Here is a 13,869-nt window from a genome sequence, read left to right on the forward strand (position 1 = left end):
CAACCCACTGGAAACTCTGAGAGGTTAATCCCAGCAACAGATCAATGTTCCCATAACAAAGCCCCAGAGCAAAAACACGACTGGTGATGTACCAGCCGGCCAGCCCAGCTATTTGCACTGGGAGCTGTGGCGCTGCCCCTCCGAGCATCCCTCCCCGTACCGGGGCAAACTCTGCTGCCGGAGTCCCCAGCCTCCCCCGGCACATTCGGCAAGGGATGGAGCAGGTACCAGCGAAAAGTGCTGCCAAGGCACCAGCCCGTGCGGCGAGGAGGAAGCAGAGCTCCCGAAAGGCCTTTCGGTTGTCCTCGGTGCTCTGCCAGCCTGCGGCCAGGGCAGGGGTTAGCAGGCTAGCCAAGAGCCTTTCCATCCCACAGCCTGTTTTCCAGGAGTTTATTGTAAATTGGGCTCTGGAACGGGCAGCCAGTATGAAATTTGGCATGTACGCTGCTGGCTTCAATGCATCATTAAAAAGGCATTTTAAACGTGTTAATTCCTTCTTTTTCAATTAATTGCTTTTAAAGCTACATTAACGTGCATCAAAGCAAAATACCCTTTGCCCTAATTTCTGCTTTGCCATACATATTTCCCGGCCTTGGTGCTGCCTTTTCTAAGATTCCCCCCTTCCCTTTTCTATTCCATTTTTTAGTCCAGAGCACAACAAAACCACTCATGCAGAAAGGGAAGAAATTAAAACCCTTCAACAATGTAAAGCGGAGTCCAAGTCCTAACAACACATGGCTTCTTAATAGCCTTCTTCCATCAATAGTTGTTAATTATTTTACAAAAGAGGGAAGTGGCATTGTCCCTTGTACAGATGGGGAAATCTGAGATACAGAAAGGGGAAGAGACTTACCCGGTGACCAGCGGCCTGCCAGGGCAGATGGCAGCAAAGTTCAGGTTTCCTAAGCCTCCACCCAGCCCCGTACCCGTGGGACTACATGGCTCCCCATAAGCGTATTCCTGCTGGAGCAATAGGCTACGCGTAAGTGCAGCCAGCCAGCCCTTGCAAGGGGACTAAATGCAGAGCACGACTGACTCACATCCTATAGGAAGGAGCAGCAAACCACATACGTGGTGGAAAAGCAGTCTCAGAAATGGGAAGAAGAACAAGTGGAAGCACAACGGGAATAAGAAGAGATGGAAGGGGAGAGACAGGACTAACCTCCAGCTCTGGAGAGGGGAGAGCAGGCGCTGCTGGACCAGACGCACCACACTCGCCGTCCCTACGGGGCAGGATCGCACGCAGCACCAGCTGCGCACATATGCGCAGAGACAGGGGATCGTGCAGATACATTACTGGCCTGCTCTGGAGCCGTCTGTTTTACTCCTATCTGCTGTTACGTGATGGAGGTCCGTGACTTTCTCTATCGGAAAGAAAGCAGAAGCCACCGAGGGTCCTGGGAACCAGCTCCTGCATCTCTGCCAAGAGCACACCCAGCAAATCTGCATCACGGCAGCTCTTCCAGAGAATCTCACATCTAGGCTTGCAGTGATTGAAAAAACAGTCCTGCTTTAGTTTTGCCTGGTTATTCTCAGCCAGCTCAAGGGAGCACCTTCTTGGAGGCAGCGTCAGCCCACGCTGGCACAGAGGGCACGCGGAGATTTCATTTCTCCCCCAGGAGACTGAGGTCACCTCCTGGCCACGTCCAGTGGCAGGAGCCCAGGACTACGGCACTGCAGCAACATGACGGCAATCCCTCTTGCAGGGAAAAAGATGCTGAAGTGGGGGAAAGCAGGCATGAAAACAACCTTCTGCTCCCCGGCTTGAAAAGAAACACCAGTGTTCGAGGATATGAGCAATACAAGGTTCATAAGGAAAGGTAATATCTTTTACTAGACCAACTGAGATTTAGCTGTAAAGCTGCTGCTTTTGAAAGGCGCGCTGCCCAAAAGCATGTCTGTTTTCACCAGATATAACATGCTGATCTAATAGAAGACATCACCTTCTCCTTACAAACTAAGCCTCGCTTGGAGTGAAGCTGCAGTGATCCTGAATGGGGTAAAGGGGCCCAGCTCACCCCACATTTGGGAGAGGTAGGAGAGGAATAAAACACTTAAGAGATCCACTTCTCTTCGGGGAAAAAACTCTGGAACCTGTAACCAGCATTTGCCACACCAATTACTTCATCTGTGTTCAGAGCACAGATCATGGCCCAAAACAAAGTCCTTGGAAATGTGCAGGAATGGTGTTAACTTCTCTCCCCTGGGCTGAAGGTTGGCAAATCCTATGTAACCAGTAGTTATCAGGGACATGCTAAACTCACACCCCATCACAGACCCGATTCCGCGTCTCAGCTCCACCTCTGCTCTGAAACCAGCAGAGACCAACAGGTATCCACTGCCTGAGAGCACCATCCATTGCTGCTGCATTCATTATGACCCTTGGGACAGTCAGGCTGGCACCCAAGAGTGTATAACCAAACTCCTACTCTTTTTATCGAGGGTATTGTGGAGCTCTTTACTGTGAAAAATTAGCTGAATCTGCAAAATCACCACGAAAAGCAGTCCTAGTGCTGTTACTCTGATGAGTAAATTGAGCTTCTTGCCATGCAGTGACTGCAACAACATGGAATGGGGTAAGGGGTAAGCGAACAACTCCTAGGATACCCTGTCTAAACAACTGCCAGTGTGTTTAGTAATACCGGGCTCACGTGGTGCATCTCACCCGAAGAGCTCACCCAGCCTGCAAAGCTGCCCTAGATAAAAGTATCGAACGACTTCGTCAGGCACTGAGTCAGCAGCACAGATGGAACAGCAAATTTCTCTCTGGCTGTGGTCACTGGGACACATGTCCTGCCACCACGTGTGTGCCACCGCTCCGGTCCATGCGCAGCTTGCAGATGTGCGGAGACCTCTGGCTCTGCACCCACCTTGCAGAGTGCTTGCAGGAAGGGAGGAAAGCTTGCAGAATAACCCCTGAGAACAGAGGATATGCTGAGCAAGCAAGAAAAACACGGTGCTGCTAGAAGTGAAGCATGGGCCAGTCTCCACAGGGATGGAGCAGAGTGGGAATTAGCCACCAGGACGGGCTGCATCGTGACATGTTGGTTTAGGAGGTCACATCAGCCAGGCAGAGGAGCTGACAGCAGTCATGGAGCTCAGCACAGAGCCTCTCAGGAAGGTCTTTATCAGCTGTTCTAGATGGTGATTTACACCATCAGAGCCCAGTGCCGAATTCAACTGCCTTAGCATGGACGCAAGAAGCAGTTTTACATGTGTAAATAGCCCAGATGTGTAAGTGTCTAGAGTTTGTGGCCAAAGACCAGTCTCAACTCTTTGCACTTCCTCTGGACCAGCACACGCAGAACACACTGAGGCTCAGGGCGATGCACAGATCAGCTGCGGGAGCTTTACCATGACTTTAATATCCATAAGCAGTTTATAGACTAGTCTGAGGATGACTGCTCAAGAATAAAGCCAAAAGACTGCTATTAATCCAATTTCCCAAGCTGCAAAAGGCAGATATACCTTCAGAATGGTGATCGTACACCCCAGACTTGCCTTCTGCTCCCAACCACTTGAACTGCACTGAGATCATCCCAGCCTTGCAGTAAGCTCCATCAAACACATTCTGGTAACAGCCCCTGCTATTTTTGAGCAACTAATCCCAGCTCCACTTCGGCTCTCACCAGTCAGGGATACCACATTTTTTTCTTCCTTCCAGACTCTGAAATTACAAATGGCTCCACTAAAAGCATAATCTTGTCTTGCTGGATTGTATCTCACAGCTTTCTCTCTCTCTCTCCCTTTCATTAACAAATGTTTTAAGCCCCATAAAATGCATGTAATTCTTGGAAATGTGTCACAGATCAAGAAGCAAATGCAGCCCCTGAACTCACCAACTAATGCCTCAAGAGCAGCTTTGCCTATTAGAAACAAATAGCTGAGACAATACGTGGTTTTCTGGTGAGAGGCAGAACAGAACTGCTGATGGAAATAATGTGCAGACAGAAAAGCCATCCTCGTTTCCTCTTTGGAGAGGGATGTTTTTTGTTTCGTGGCCAACAGTTTATTTTCCCCATCAGCCACCCAACCCAGCATCCCCCAAATATACTCTACGGTTCAGAGCCACCACATCTCGGTGACATGGAGAGCAGAATCCTGGCTGGTCACAGCATAACCTCGTTAAGACACATCTCAGAGGGAACAGCAAAGACAGGACATAGAAGGGCCACAGCACCTCGGAAGCATCTTTTCCAAGGCAACACACTATCAGGAGCTAAAGGACAGCAAGCTGATGTGGCTGGTGCCTTTCTCATGGTCTCAGACTTCAAATGTGGCTCTTAAAAAAGAGCTGCTCCATCCCTTCCAGCATCAGCTCACCATTCCTAATCGGCAGTCGCTGCAGCCCCCTCCTCCAGGAGATCCAGCCAGGCCTCCCTTGGCGTCAGCACTACCCCAAAGTTAAATGTCCTTCTCACTTGAGACAGGCCAGAGGGATCTCACGTAAGGCCCACCAGTACTGTATGGATAGGAGATGTATGAATATCCCAGCATTCCCAAGCAAGAGCTTTCTCGCCTGCATATTATTTCAATCAGCTCCTATAGCGATAGAGCAAACCATCCCCATCACCCTGGGTAAGGACGTGACTTCTCATTTCACTGAGGGCTGAGACATCTCTGAAGCCCAGCCTGCAGCTGCATTAACCCTCGGCGCTCACAGCACTGGAGCTCGCATTAGCAGCGCAAGTCAGCTGCCCCCAGCATGCTGACCCAGCAAGACTTTCCTGCCAGCCAGGAACATGTCCAAGCTTGAGGTAAAAATCAAATACAATTTACCCCAACAGAGCATGAAAAGTAAATCCAAATAGGCACACAAGCAAGGGATTTCTCTTTGCAACCTTTATTACATGCACAGAGGGGACAATTGCAAGTAAACAATTTGCTTTGTTAAATGAGACTAAGACAAGGGAGGCTTTCCTGGGGAAGATTATATTAAAGAACCACCAGCAACTGATTCAAACCCTTCAAACACCAATATTAAATAAAGAGATGTGATAAAGGAGAAAGGTCAAGCAAAAATCAAATCAGGGCACAGTATCCAGAAAAGCCAGACATGACCATACCTAATTAAGCCTACGGGAGCTTCCAAATTGTTCTGGTGCATCTAATAGCCCAATAAATGCAAGCTCATGACTATAACAGTTATGGGGAAAGCCAGTATGCTTCTGTCTCCCCAAAGAGGTCACCCCATCTCAGTGAATATCATCCAACACCACCAAGCACTGCTTGATGCATCAGGAGCCACCACCTACACTGATTTCAGTAGCGGCTCAGACCCTCAAAGGTAGCTCTACACAAGCCAAAGGGATCCCAAAACACAGACCCCACACCCAGCTAGCATCCCGGCCCATTGCCCCCTTACCTTTGAGAGGTCCTCTGTCCCTCCCTGCTGGCTCTGGTTCAGGAGAGGCGAGTGCCGCATCAGGGGGTCCTGCAGCAGATCCAGGCGCGGCCTCTTGGTTTCAATGAACTCCAAGTCCGACGGCTTGGTCAGGTCAGAGAGATAGGAATGCGCCTCGGTTCTCAGGTGCAACTCCTGAGATCTGGGGACAAAGAGAAAGGAGCCTTTAGAAAGCAAGCCACCTGTGCTTTCCCCTGCTCTACAACTGCAAGCCACTTGAGGAGGACAGAGGGCTCAACTTCTGCCCATTTCCCAGAAGGATGCATGAAGGGAGGCCAGGCGGCCCTGGACTCAAACACCTCAGGTCTTTGCAGACCCAGGATGCACAGCTCCATAGCTCAGTCGCTGGGCACGGTGCACCTCCTGGAGTGCTCGCTGCACGCAGGCAGAACCAGGCACCACCTGGGGGAGCGGGACGTGGGGCGCACCATCGCTGCCACCCTCCACGGCCAACAGGGCCACCCTGCCATCCCTCTCCTCGCTGCCGTGTCACCTGGAGGGCCCCGCTGTCATCTCCTGTCCCACCACACAAGGTGGGTGGCTGTCCCTGCACCAGGGCAAAGTGAACAAGGCCGTAGGTTTGAGCCTTCCCTGTCATGCCACGTGGGTCGGGCTGGCCAGAAAAAGCCAAAGCTCGGAAAATCCTCAAAACTGGCCCATAAATCCCCCTGTGGCCCCTCAGAGCAGGCGGAGCTCCCTTCTGCCGCGTTTGGCTTATTTAGTCAAAGGTACCCGCACCACTGTTTATACTTAGCATCTTCTATAGGAATACCAAAGATCATATGCTGGGGAAAAAATGCATACTCCTCCATGGCTAGACAGTAGGGATTTATTTTTCCAGGATGAGGGAAGAAAGAAACCAGCCACATGTAGTTGCACGTCTCTGACACAGACCTGGCAAGCTGTAAAGGCGCATTATCCAGTGATAGCAACTGCACCAATGAGTCACATCAGGCTCAAATATCTTTCACCTGTTAAACATGATGCAGTTGGTAATACCTGGAAATTGGGTTTGGTTTTGCTTTTTTAAACACATGTAAAACTTCTTCTGTAGCTTTATTTTTCCTAGCAGGATTCTCTTGTGAGAATTGTAAAGGGATCCTACAAAAATACATTAAACATTTTACTATGCCCAAGGATCAGCTTTGCTGCAGCAGCTCCAAGGGTGTGTTTTTAACACTTCAGGCAGAAGTCTCTTAAAAAAATAAAAATAAAATGAAGCACAGGAGATTCACGGCTTGGAAAAAAACATGACTTTTTTTCTTTTCCCCTTAAACAAGATTGTTCAAGTTCTCCTCAGTTGCGTGATAAAGCATCCTCCCCAGTTACCAAACACTGACAAACTAAACAGCCTTTGAAGCTACTCGAAAGGGAGGAAGGGAGGGGATGCGTTTTGCCAAGAGCAAGCATAAAAGACAGGGGGTCTTGTGCATCATTTGGCCCCCACCCCACAAACTGCAACTGCTGACATTAATTTTTACCTAGCTAATTAAATATCTCAGAGAGGATGACAAAAAGGGAAGGACCCAGAGCGCTCTGAAGCCAGCAGGAGTCTTCCAGCAGCTGTAACGGCTCTGGACCGCATCCAGAGAGAGGAGGAACCCCAGTGAAAGCCACCTTCTCAGGGGGCACCACCTCAGGCAAAGCCCTCTGCCCTCCCCTGCAGCAGCATGGCAAACTCAACCCTGCTTCAAGGAAGCAAGACAAAGGTTTTTTTTGTTGGTTTCTTGGTTTTTGGTTTTTTTTTTATTTAAACATCAACAGCAGGCACAAAACATGTGCACGCCAAACTCTGCTGCTGTGGGTTTGGCACAGGTGGCTGGTGCTGGGATTCAGGCAGCAGCTTTGCTGCTGACACACAGAAACAGAATCTGGCTCGTCCTTTTCCTCCTCCCCAGCAAAAAGGGGATGGGAGAGCGGGGAGGCTCTGGCACTGCCTTTGCCACTCCAATCTCCAACCTACATAAGAGCAAATGCACAGCTCGCGCAGCAAACTTTTCAGAGCAGAACAGCTCTTAAATTTGGCATTGAAGCACAGCTCGCTTCACCTGCAAACACTTTCACACTGAATGATCCTCAACTTTTCTCAGCAAGCCCAGAAATATCTCCTGGCACCTCTCAAGTTTCCTGCTGGCTTGTCCCAATCCCTCATGCAAACCCTGCCTGCCCACAGCTGCATGCCGACATCTTGGGCTCTGCTGTAAAACCCAGGAACAATAAGCAACTGTTGAGCTGGGCAGGTGCTAAAATATTCCAACACCCAAGGCTCTGCTGTACCGAGGCAATTAAAAATCAGATGTTTTTTTTTTTTTTACTTTTTTTTTTTTTTTAAGACCATATTACCAAGAAGCTGCTAATTGACACAGGACGGCTCTGAGACCTCTGCAGTTGTCAGGAACCCAACACAATCTGACACAACTGCTACGCTCAGAAAAAACCAAGTATTTTTAAGATAAGAGCAACACTCAGCTTTACAAAGGCAGTTACTTACAGCGAGGCAGGGGCCATGCCAGGGAAAGCAGCTGCAGTGTTATAGGGTGCTATTTTATTTCCATTTCCACATCCATTGGAACTGCTATTAACTTTATCCACTGGAATTTCCAGCCACTCCCGAGATCACTTTGCCCAACACAACCCGCTCAGCCTGTCCTGGCTGCAAATACAAATGCTCCTGCTTGAAGCCTTCACACCTTTCACTCTTTACATCCACACCTGCAGCGAGCTCTTTACAACAGATTTTTATACAGTCATGACATTGCTGTCAGCATAAAAATAGCCCTGCCTGAAAAACCCTCCCGTTACACTGAGTTTGGGGTTTTGCTGCATTTTCTAAATAGTTCCCACCTGGCTGGTTTATTCCAGAGATTCCTGCTTTGCTGAAAGGAAAGAGTGTTTTTAATTGCATGTGAGTTATGCATGATTATATGAAATAAACCAAATGCCAGCGTTAATTATGAAGTGGGGCTGGTTAGTCTTCACCTGGAATCCTTCACCACAAACACTAAACTACTTAAAAGAAGTGGAGCAGTGTGAGATCTGCTGACGCACTGAGGCTGGGTGCCCAGGGTTTGCCCTGACCTCCAGCCATCCACACACAGCTCTGCTTTGGGCAGGTCTGAGTCCAGAAGACCAAGATAACCCAAGATTAGACCTTCGGTTTATTACTAATCTGACAAACTAATCACACCCTACCAGCTGCGGAGCCACGTTACTCATTCACCAGGGATGTTTCCTCAGCAGACTCACACGGGGCATTAGGAAGGTATGAGCAGATAAAAACCTACAGCAAGTGTGGGGCACCTGCAGCTCGCTCCAATGCATGCAGGTCCCTGGGACCTACGAAAACATCTTCTGCTACATTAAACCTATACCAGAACCAGCTGAGCACGAGATGGACTGAAAAAAGGGGTTGACTGCCAGCTGGGTGCAGAGGAAGCTGAGAGTATCTCTCTCCTGGGAGAGAGGATCAAACGAGACATCCTGAGCTGCCTTTGGGGCTTGTAAGAGCAGCCCTGATGAGATCTAAATGGATCTTGCCTTTATCTCCTTTACTTTGCTGAAGGCAAATCCCAGGGAAATGGGCAAGTACAACCTTTAAGAGGTCAGAGGACTCTCCCACCCCACTAACCCACCTCAGAAGCACACTGCCTGGCTCTTCAGAGCAGCACAACCCTCCCCTGCTCTTCAAACCTTCCCATTTCTCCATCAGCTGAGCAGCAGAAGGTGGCAGCAGGAGGAACGACTACTATTCTGCAACATCCAGCAAACCCAGCTTGACTTCCTGAAGATGTGCCTCCTGCACTAAGGGCTCAAAACACCAGCAGTGACTCTGAGCCGGCTCCCACCAACTTCCCAGCAAGGGCACATTTTAAGTTTTGCTCCCATCTGCAAATATTGTTCCCTACATCATGGGGCCAAACAACATAACCAGGCTACAAAACTGGCTCTCGCTGTCTCTTGGAACCAGAACCAAGACAAACAATTGCCTTGCTGCAGCTGTTTATTTCCGCCAGCTGAGATGGTTTGGTGGGAAATTGTCTCCAAAAATAAGTTTTTTAGAAAAAAAGTGTCCAGCCGCCACAGGTACAGACAGACAATAAAATGCTTTTGAAAGCGAGTAATACAGAAAACCACTACTGTTGAAGTGAATTATTTATAGCCAACGCTAAGATTTGTCAGAGGTTTCAGCAACCCCTTTACAGCGAACCATAGCCAGAGTGGGAGACTGGGCAAATTGAGACCTGTTAAAGAGAGAAACTGGAGGATTTGTAGGTGGCAAAGCTGCCACGAGGCAGCTAGAAAAACATGTACAGGGCCAGCTGATATATTCCCTCTGTCATATAGGTGGAGAGGGAGAAAAAACCATCATGACTTAACAACAGAGGCCATGGGAAGAGCAGACTGTCTGGGTGGGGAAGGTGGAGCTCCCACTCCCTCAGCAATGTCTGCCAGCAGCAGGACTGAGTCTTCACAAGCCAAACACGTGGGACAGCCGCGAGCAGGATGCTTAGCTCACCGTGTGGTCCAGCTCAAGGACTCCCAGGTCCTCATGAGGCCTGACTGAGCACCTGTGACCAGACGGCCCCACGTGCATCCTCTTGGTGCTCTGGCTGTGCATTCCCACGCAAGAGCAGGTAGCTGTGCCTCAGCTGCCCCACGCAACCCCCTTAGCCAACTTCTTCCAAGCCAACTGTAATTTAGATGAGAGCAGATGCTTTATTTAAAACTTGCATATCGAAGATCCCCATACACAGAGCCTGAATTATTCATGGACAGGACCAGCAGAAGCTTTAACACTGTGCCACACAATGGCATTGCCTCACTCAAGAGGAGGAGGAGGAGTATTTGTGTCTCTCCACAAGCTCCCCCACATGCTTTCTTCAGGCATCCAAAACCTGGAGCCTCACAGGAAAGCCCTCTTGGCAGTCCTGGGTGGCTGGAACACTCCATGAACTAACGGCTTCAGGGACATCCCATGTTTCACCAGGCCTGCTGCATACATTGCAAGATCACCTTTCCTCCCCCCGAATAAATCTGATTCAAGGTTATGCATGGGGAAGTTGCATCATGAACTTTTACCCCTTCATCCCAGCCAAGGCAAAGCCCAGGTTTCCCCTCACGCCTCCCTGGCAGGGCACACTGGCCCATTCCACAAAGCCTAGTGTCCCCACATCTCTGGGGAGCCTCAGTCACCCTCCATGCCCACCCGTGGACATGCCCGCAGCCCACACCGGAGCAGAGGGTACTTGCGAGATAAGGCTCGTCACCAAGTGTCTACACACCAGCATCTGCCCTTTCCAGCCGTTATTTTCCCACGTTCATTTGTGGGGAGGAAAAAAAATGCAGCTCCCAGAACATCGTTTCAAGCGTGAAAAGACACAAAGATGTATGGTTGCAGGGATTTCAGCCGCACCGCCGCTCACGCCTGAGAAAAGGGTCACCTTTAAAAATGGAAACTTAATTAAAGACCATAAATAAAATCAGATCGGTTGCGCTGTTAACTTGGGAGCAGTTGGTGCCATTTGGCCCAGCACAGATGAAGACCAAGAACTGCACATGATTTCCAGCGGCCACGCACACCGCCCCGGCTTCCCACCGCTCCCTGGGCTCCTCAGCCAGCAGGATTAATCACATTCAATAAGCACAGTAATTAGGCCTGCTCTCATGCTATATTGCACATGGCTATCTCGGATGGCTGCAGAAACACAGCAGCTGCTTAACATACCCTAAATGTCTTATTTCAGATCAGCACCAGGCAAACGTCTTCAAACTCCTCAGGACTGCTAAGCAGAAAGGCTCCAAAAAAGGTCTCCTGAACTGGGAAAATAATCTCCTATGAAAATAGTGACTCATCTTATTCTGGATAAAGGCAGAATATAAGCAGTATGCATGTTAACACAGTATTTACAGCCACATTTTCTGCCAGAGAAGCCATTATCCACCCCAGCATTCCTGCATTAATACGGAACCTTGCTCTAAAATCCTAACGCATGTGAAAAGTCAGAAAAAAACCCAGTTCCTTGATTTTTCAGACCCCTCACCCTGCTGGCACCTGCCATTTAACACTCAACCCAGTTTTTCTCACCTCTTTTGTGGACCAAAATATATATAGGAGAGAAAAAAAAAACCTAGTCCTTGTCACCTTGCCAGGACATTCCTCTGCAAGTATTCATGGTACGACTTGTACCAACAGCAGATCCTGAAATACCTCTCTTCGCTCCTGCAGTCCAGTTGGCACAGCCAACCGAACAAGCTAAGGGGAAGTCTGCGGATCCTTCCAAGAAAAAGCCTGCTACCAAAAAAACCATCAAGGAAAGCAGCACATCCCTGCAAAGACAGGCAGAGCCAACTTTCCCTATAGCAACAGATTCAGAGTGGTTCAAGTTTTCCTTCCTTCTTCCAAGCCAGAATTGCTGCACAGGGAGTTCAAGTCTCCACCCATACACCAAGGGTGATGGTGACTCTCAAGGCTGATGTACTTGGAGAATGGCAGTCTGCAACTCCCCAGCATCTCCTGTAGAACTGGGCTAGCGTCTAGGGTGGGACGCAGGAGAAGCAGAAGGCACATCACCCCCCAAGGAGGAGAGCCCACAATGGTGTGACACTTCAGGAACTGGTTCTCCCCAACCTGCCTGACCCACCAGGCTCGGCTGTGGGGACATCCAGCTCCCTGAGCCTGACATTCAATGAGCTTCTTGCTCAGGGAGCCCCAAAATGTGGGACCATCTCAGCACCCCATTCCTTCCAGCAAGTTACCACTCAACAGCTTTTTGCCACCAACGCCTGATTCATACTTAAAACACTGTGCCCATGGTGAAATGGTTCACCACTTGTTCCCTTTTCACCAGACTGCAACTAACCACCACCCTGGTAGCTACAGCAAAACTGCAGCCAGGAGAGACAGAAGACCTGCAAAGCTGTAGGAAGACCACCTAAGCAAGCTCAAATAATTTCTGCAGAATTTAAAGCATCTATGGAATGAAGCCTCAAATACCATGTGCAAAGACAGCCTGCAGAGGCTTTAGAGATCTGCCCAAGTTGAAGGCAAAGACAAACTGGGGGACAATCCCCCAAAACCAGCACAAAGTGAATCCCTGTGGTTTCCAGGAGAGGAGGGCAAACAGCAGCTGCCCACTGGGCAGGTGGGCTCAGAGGAACCGGTACTGAGCAGCCCAAGGGCTGAATCACACTCTCCAGCTGCAGGCACCACTTGGATCTCCAGCCCTGTCAGTCTGCCACATTCCACTTGCACCAGACTCACAAATTGATTTCTTTAAGGAGGGGAGCGATCCTGGAAGAGCGTCAGCCACCACAACCAACAGCAGACAGGCTGCTTCCTCTGAATACCCAAAGCAATGGTGGACTGGAAGGATTCCCTTCCACCAACACTTGCTTCAAGAGGAAGATTGTCTCACTCACACCACTGCTGCATGCCAGGTGGGGCATCAGGCAGGGAACCAAGGTGACTGTCTTCCTTTCAGACACAGCACACCCCTGTGCTTCCCTCTATTTACCCCCTGTGCCTGCGCTGCAGACATGACTTGTTTGCCTTTGGTCACTCCCTCCTCCCCAGCCCCTCATGCTGAGAGCCAGCTGCCTCTGCTCAAAACCATCAATCCCAGCACAGGAACAAAGCCAAAGTGCTTACAGATGTGCCCGGCGTGAACCTGCCAAGGGGACTCAGCTGCAGTGATGGCTGCTTTTGCCACCCTCCCTTGTCCAGGCTTTGCTCTGCACCAGGCAGAGCCAGAGCTATTTTTTGGGGTGGGCATCAACGACCAGCCCAACCTGCTCCAGAAGCTCCAGGGTCTTGGCCCTTGAGCACCCGAGGAACCCTCAGGTGAGCAACCAAACATCCAAAGGGCTCCATTTACAACACATCAGGCACTATTTTAGAGCAGATCCTCACACCACACACCTGTCCCCATAGGACAGATTTTTAAGCGTAGTGCTTAAAGATGCAGAGAAACAGTAGCTGGCTTTGCAAAACGGACTAACACCTCCCCAACCCCAACACCACCCAGTTTGAATAACTGCAATATTTAACTATACTGGATTGAAAACTTCTGCAGATCCCCCATCCTGCATCCCCAGATGCCCCCCCAAATTTTTTTGATGAGTCTATATCCCAGCATTCTGGCACAAGATGCCAACTGAGCTGAACTTAAATGGTATTTTTAGCTTTATTACCCAGTATAATTTTTGTAAAAGTTCAATTTTTCAGATGTTACAGGGAAAAGGGATGAAATGTAAGTTGGGTCTGTTACAAAAAAAAGTTTCTTTTTATAGCACGCCAAAACTTCCACCATTCACGTTGAAAGTGAAGTAACCACAATAAGCATTTGGATGTGTATCTAGACCTGACAACCTCGATTAACATTTACCCATATTCATGTGATGGTCAACAGAAAAATAAGTTTGGAGCGTCTGAAACATTTTTAAGGCAAAGCAAGATGCTTGGATGA

The 13,869-nt window shown here is 49.3% G+C and overlaps 1 protein-coding gene across 17 annotated transcripts in view; it reads right to left on the reverse strand.

Annotated features, from left to right (window-relative positions):
* NCOR2 (nuclear receptor corepressor 2) overlaps positions 1–13,869 on the reverse strand; it is a 260,465-nt gene that overhangs the window by 153,940 nt on the left and 92,656 nt on the right. For all 17 annotated transcript variants that reach the window (XM_052798060.1, XM_052798068.1, XM_052798067.1 and 14 more), the window contains one exon: positions 5,366–5,546. In XM_052798060.1, coding sequence (XP_052654020.1) covers positions 5,366–5,546 — 181 coding nt within the window. The remainder of the gene's footprint in view (positions 1–5,365; positions 5,547–13,869) is intronic.

The sequence above is a fragment of the Harpia harpyja genome, chromosome 9, assembly GCF_026419915.1.
Source record: "Harpia harpyja isolate bHarHar1 chromosome 9, bHarHar1 primary haplotype, whole genome shotgun sequence".
In the NCBI taxonomy this organism is placed as follows: domain Eukaryota; kingdom Metazoa; phylum Chordata; class Aves; order Accipitriformes; family Accipitridae; genus Harpia; species Harpia harpyja.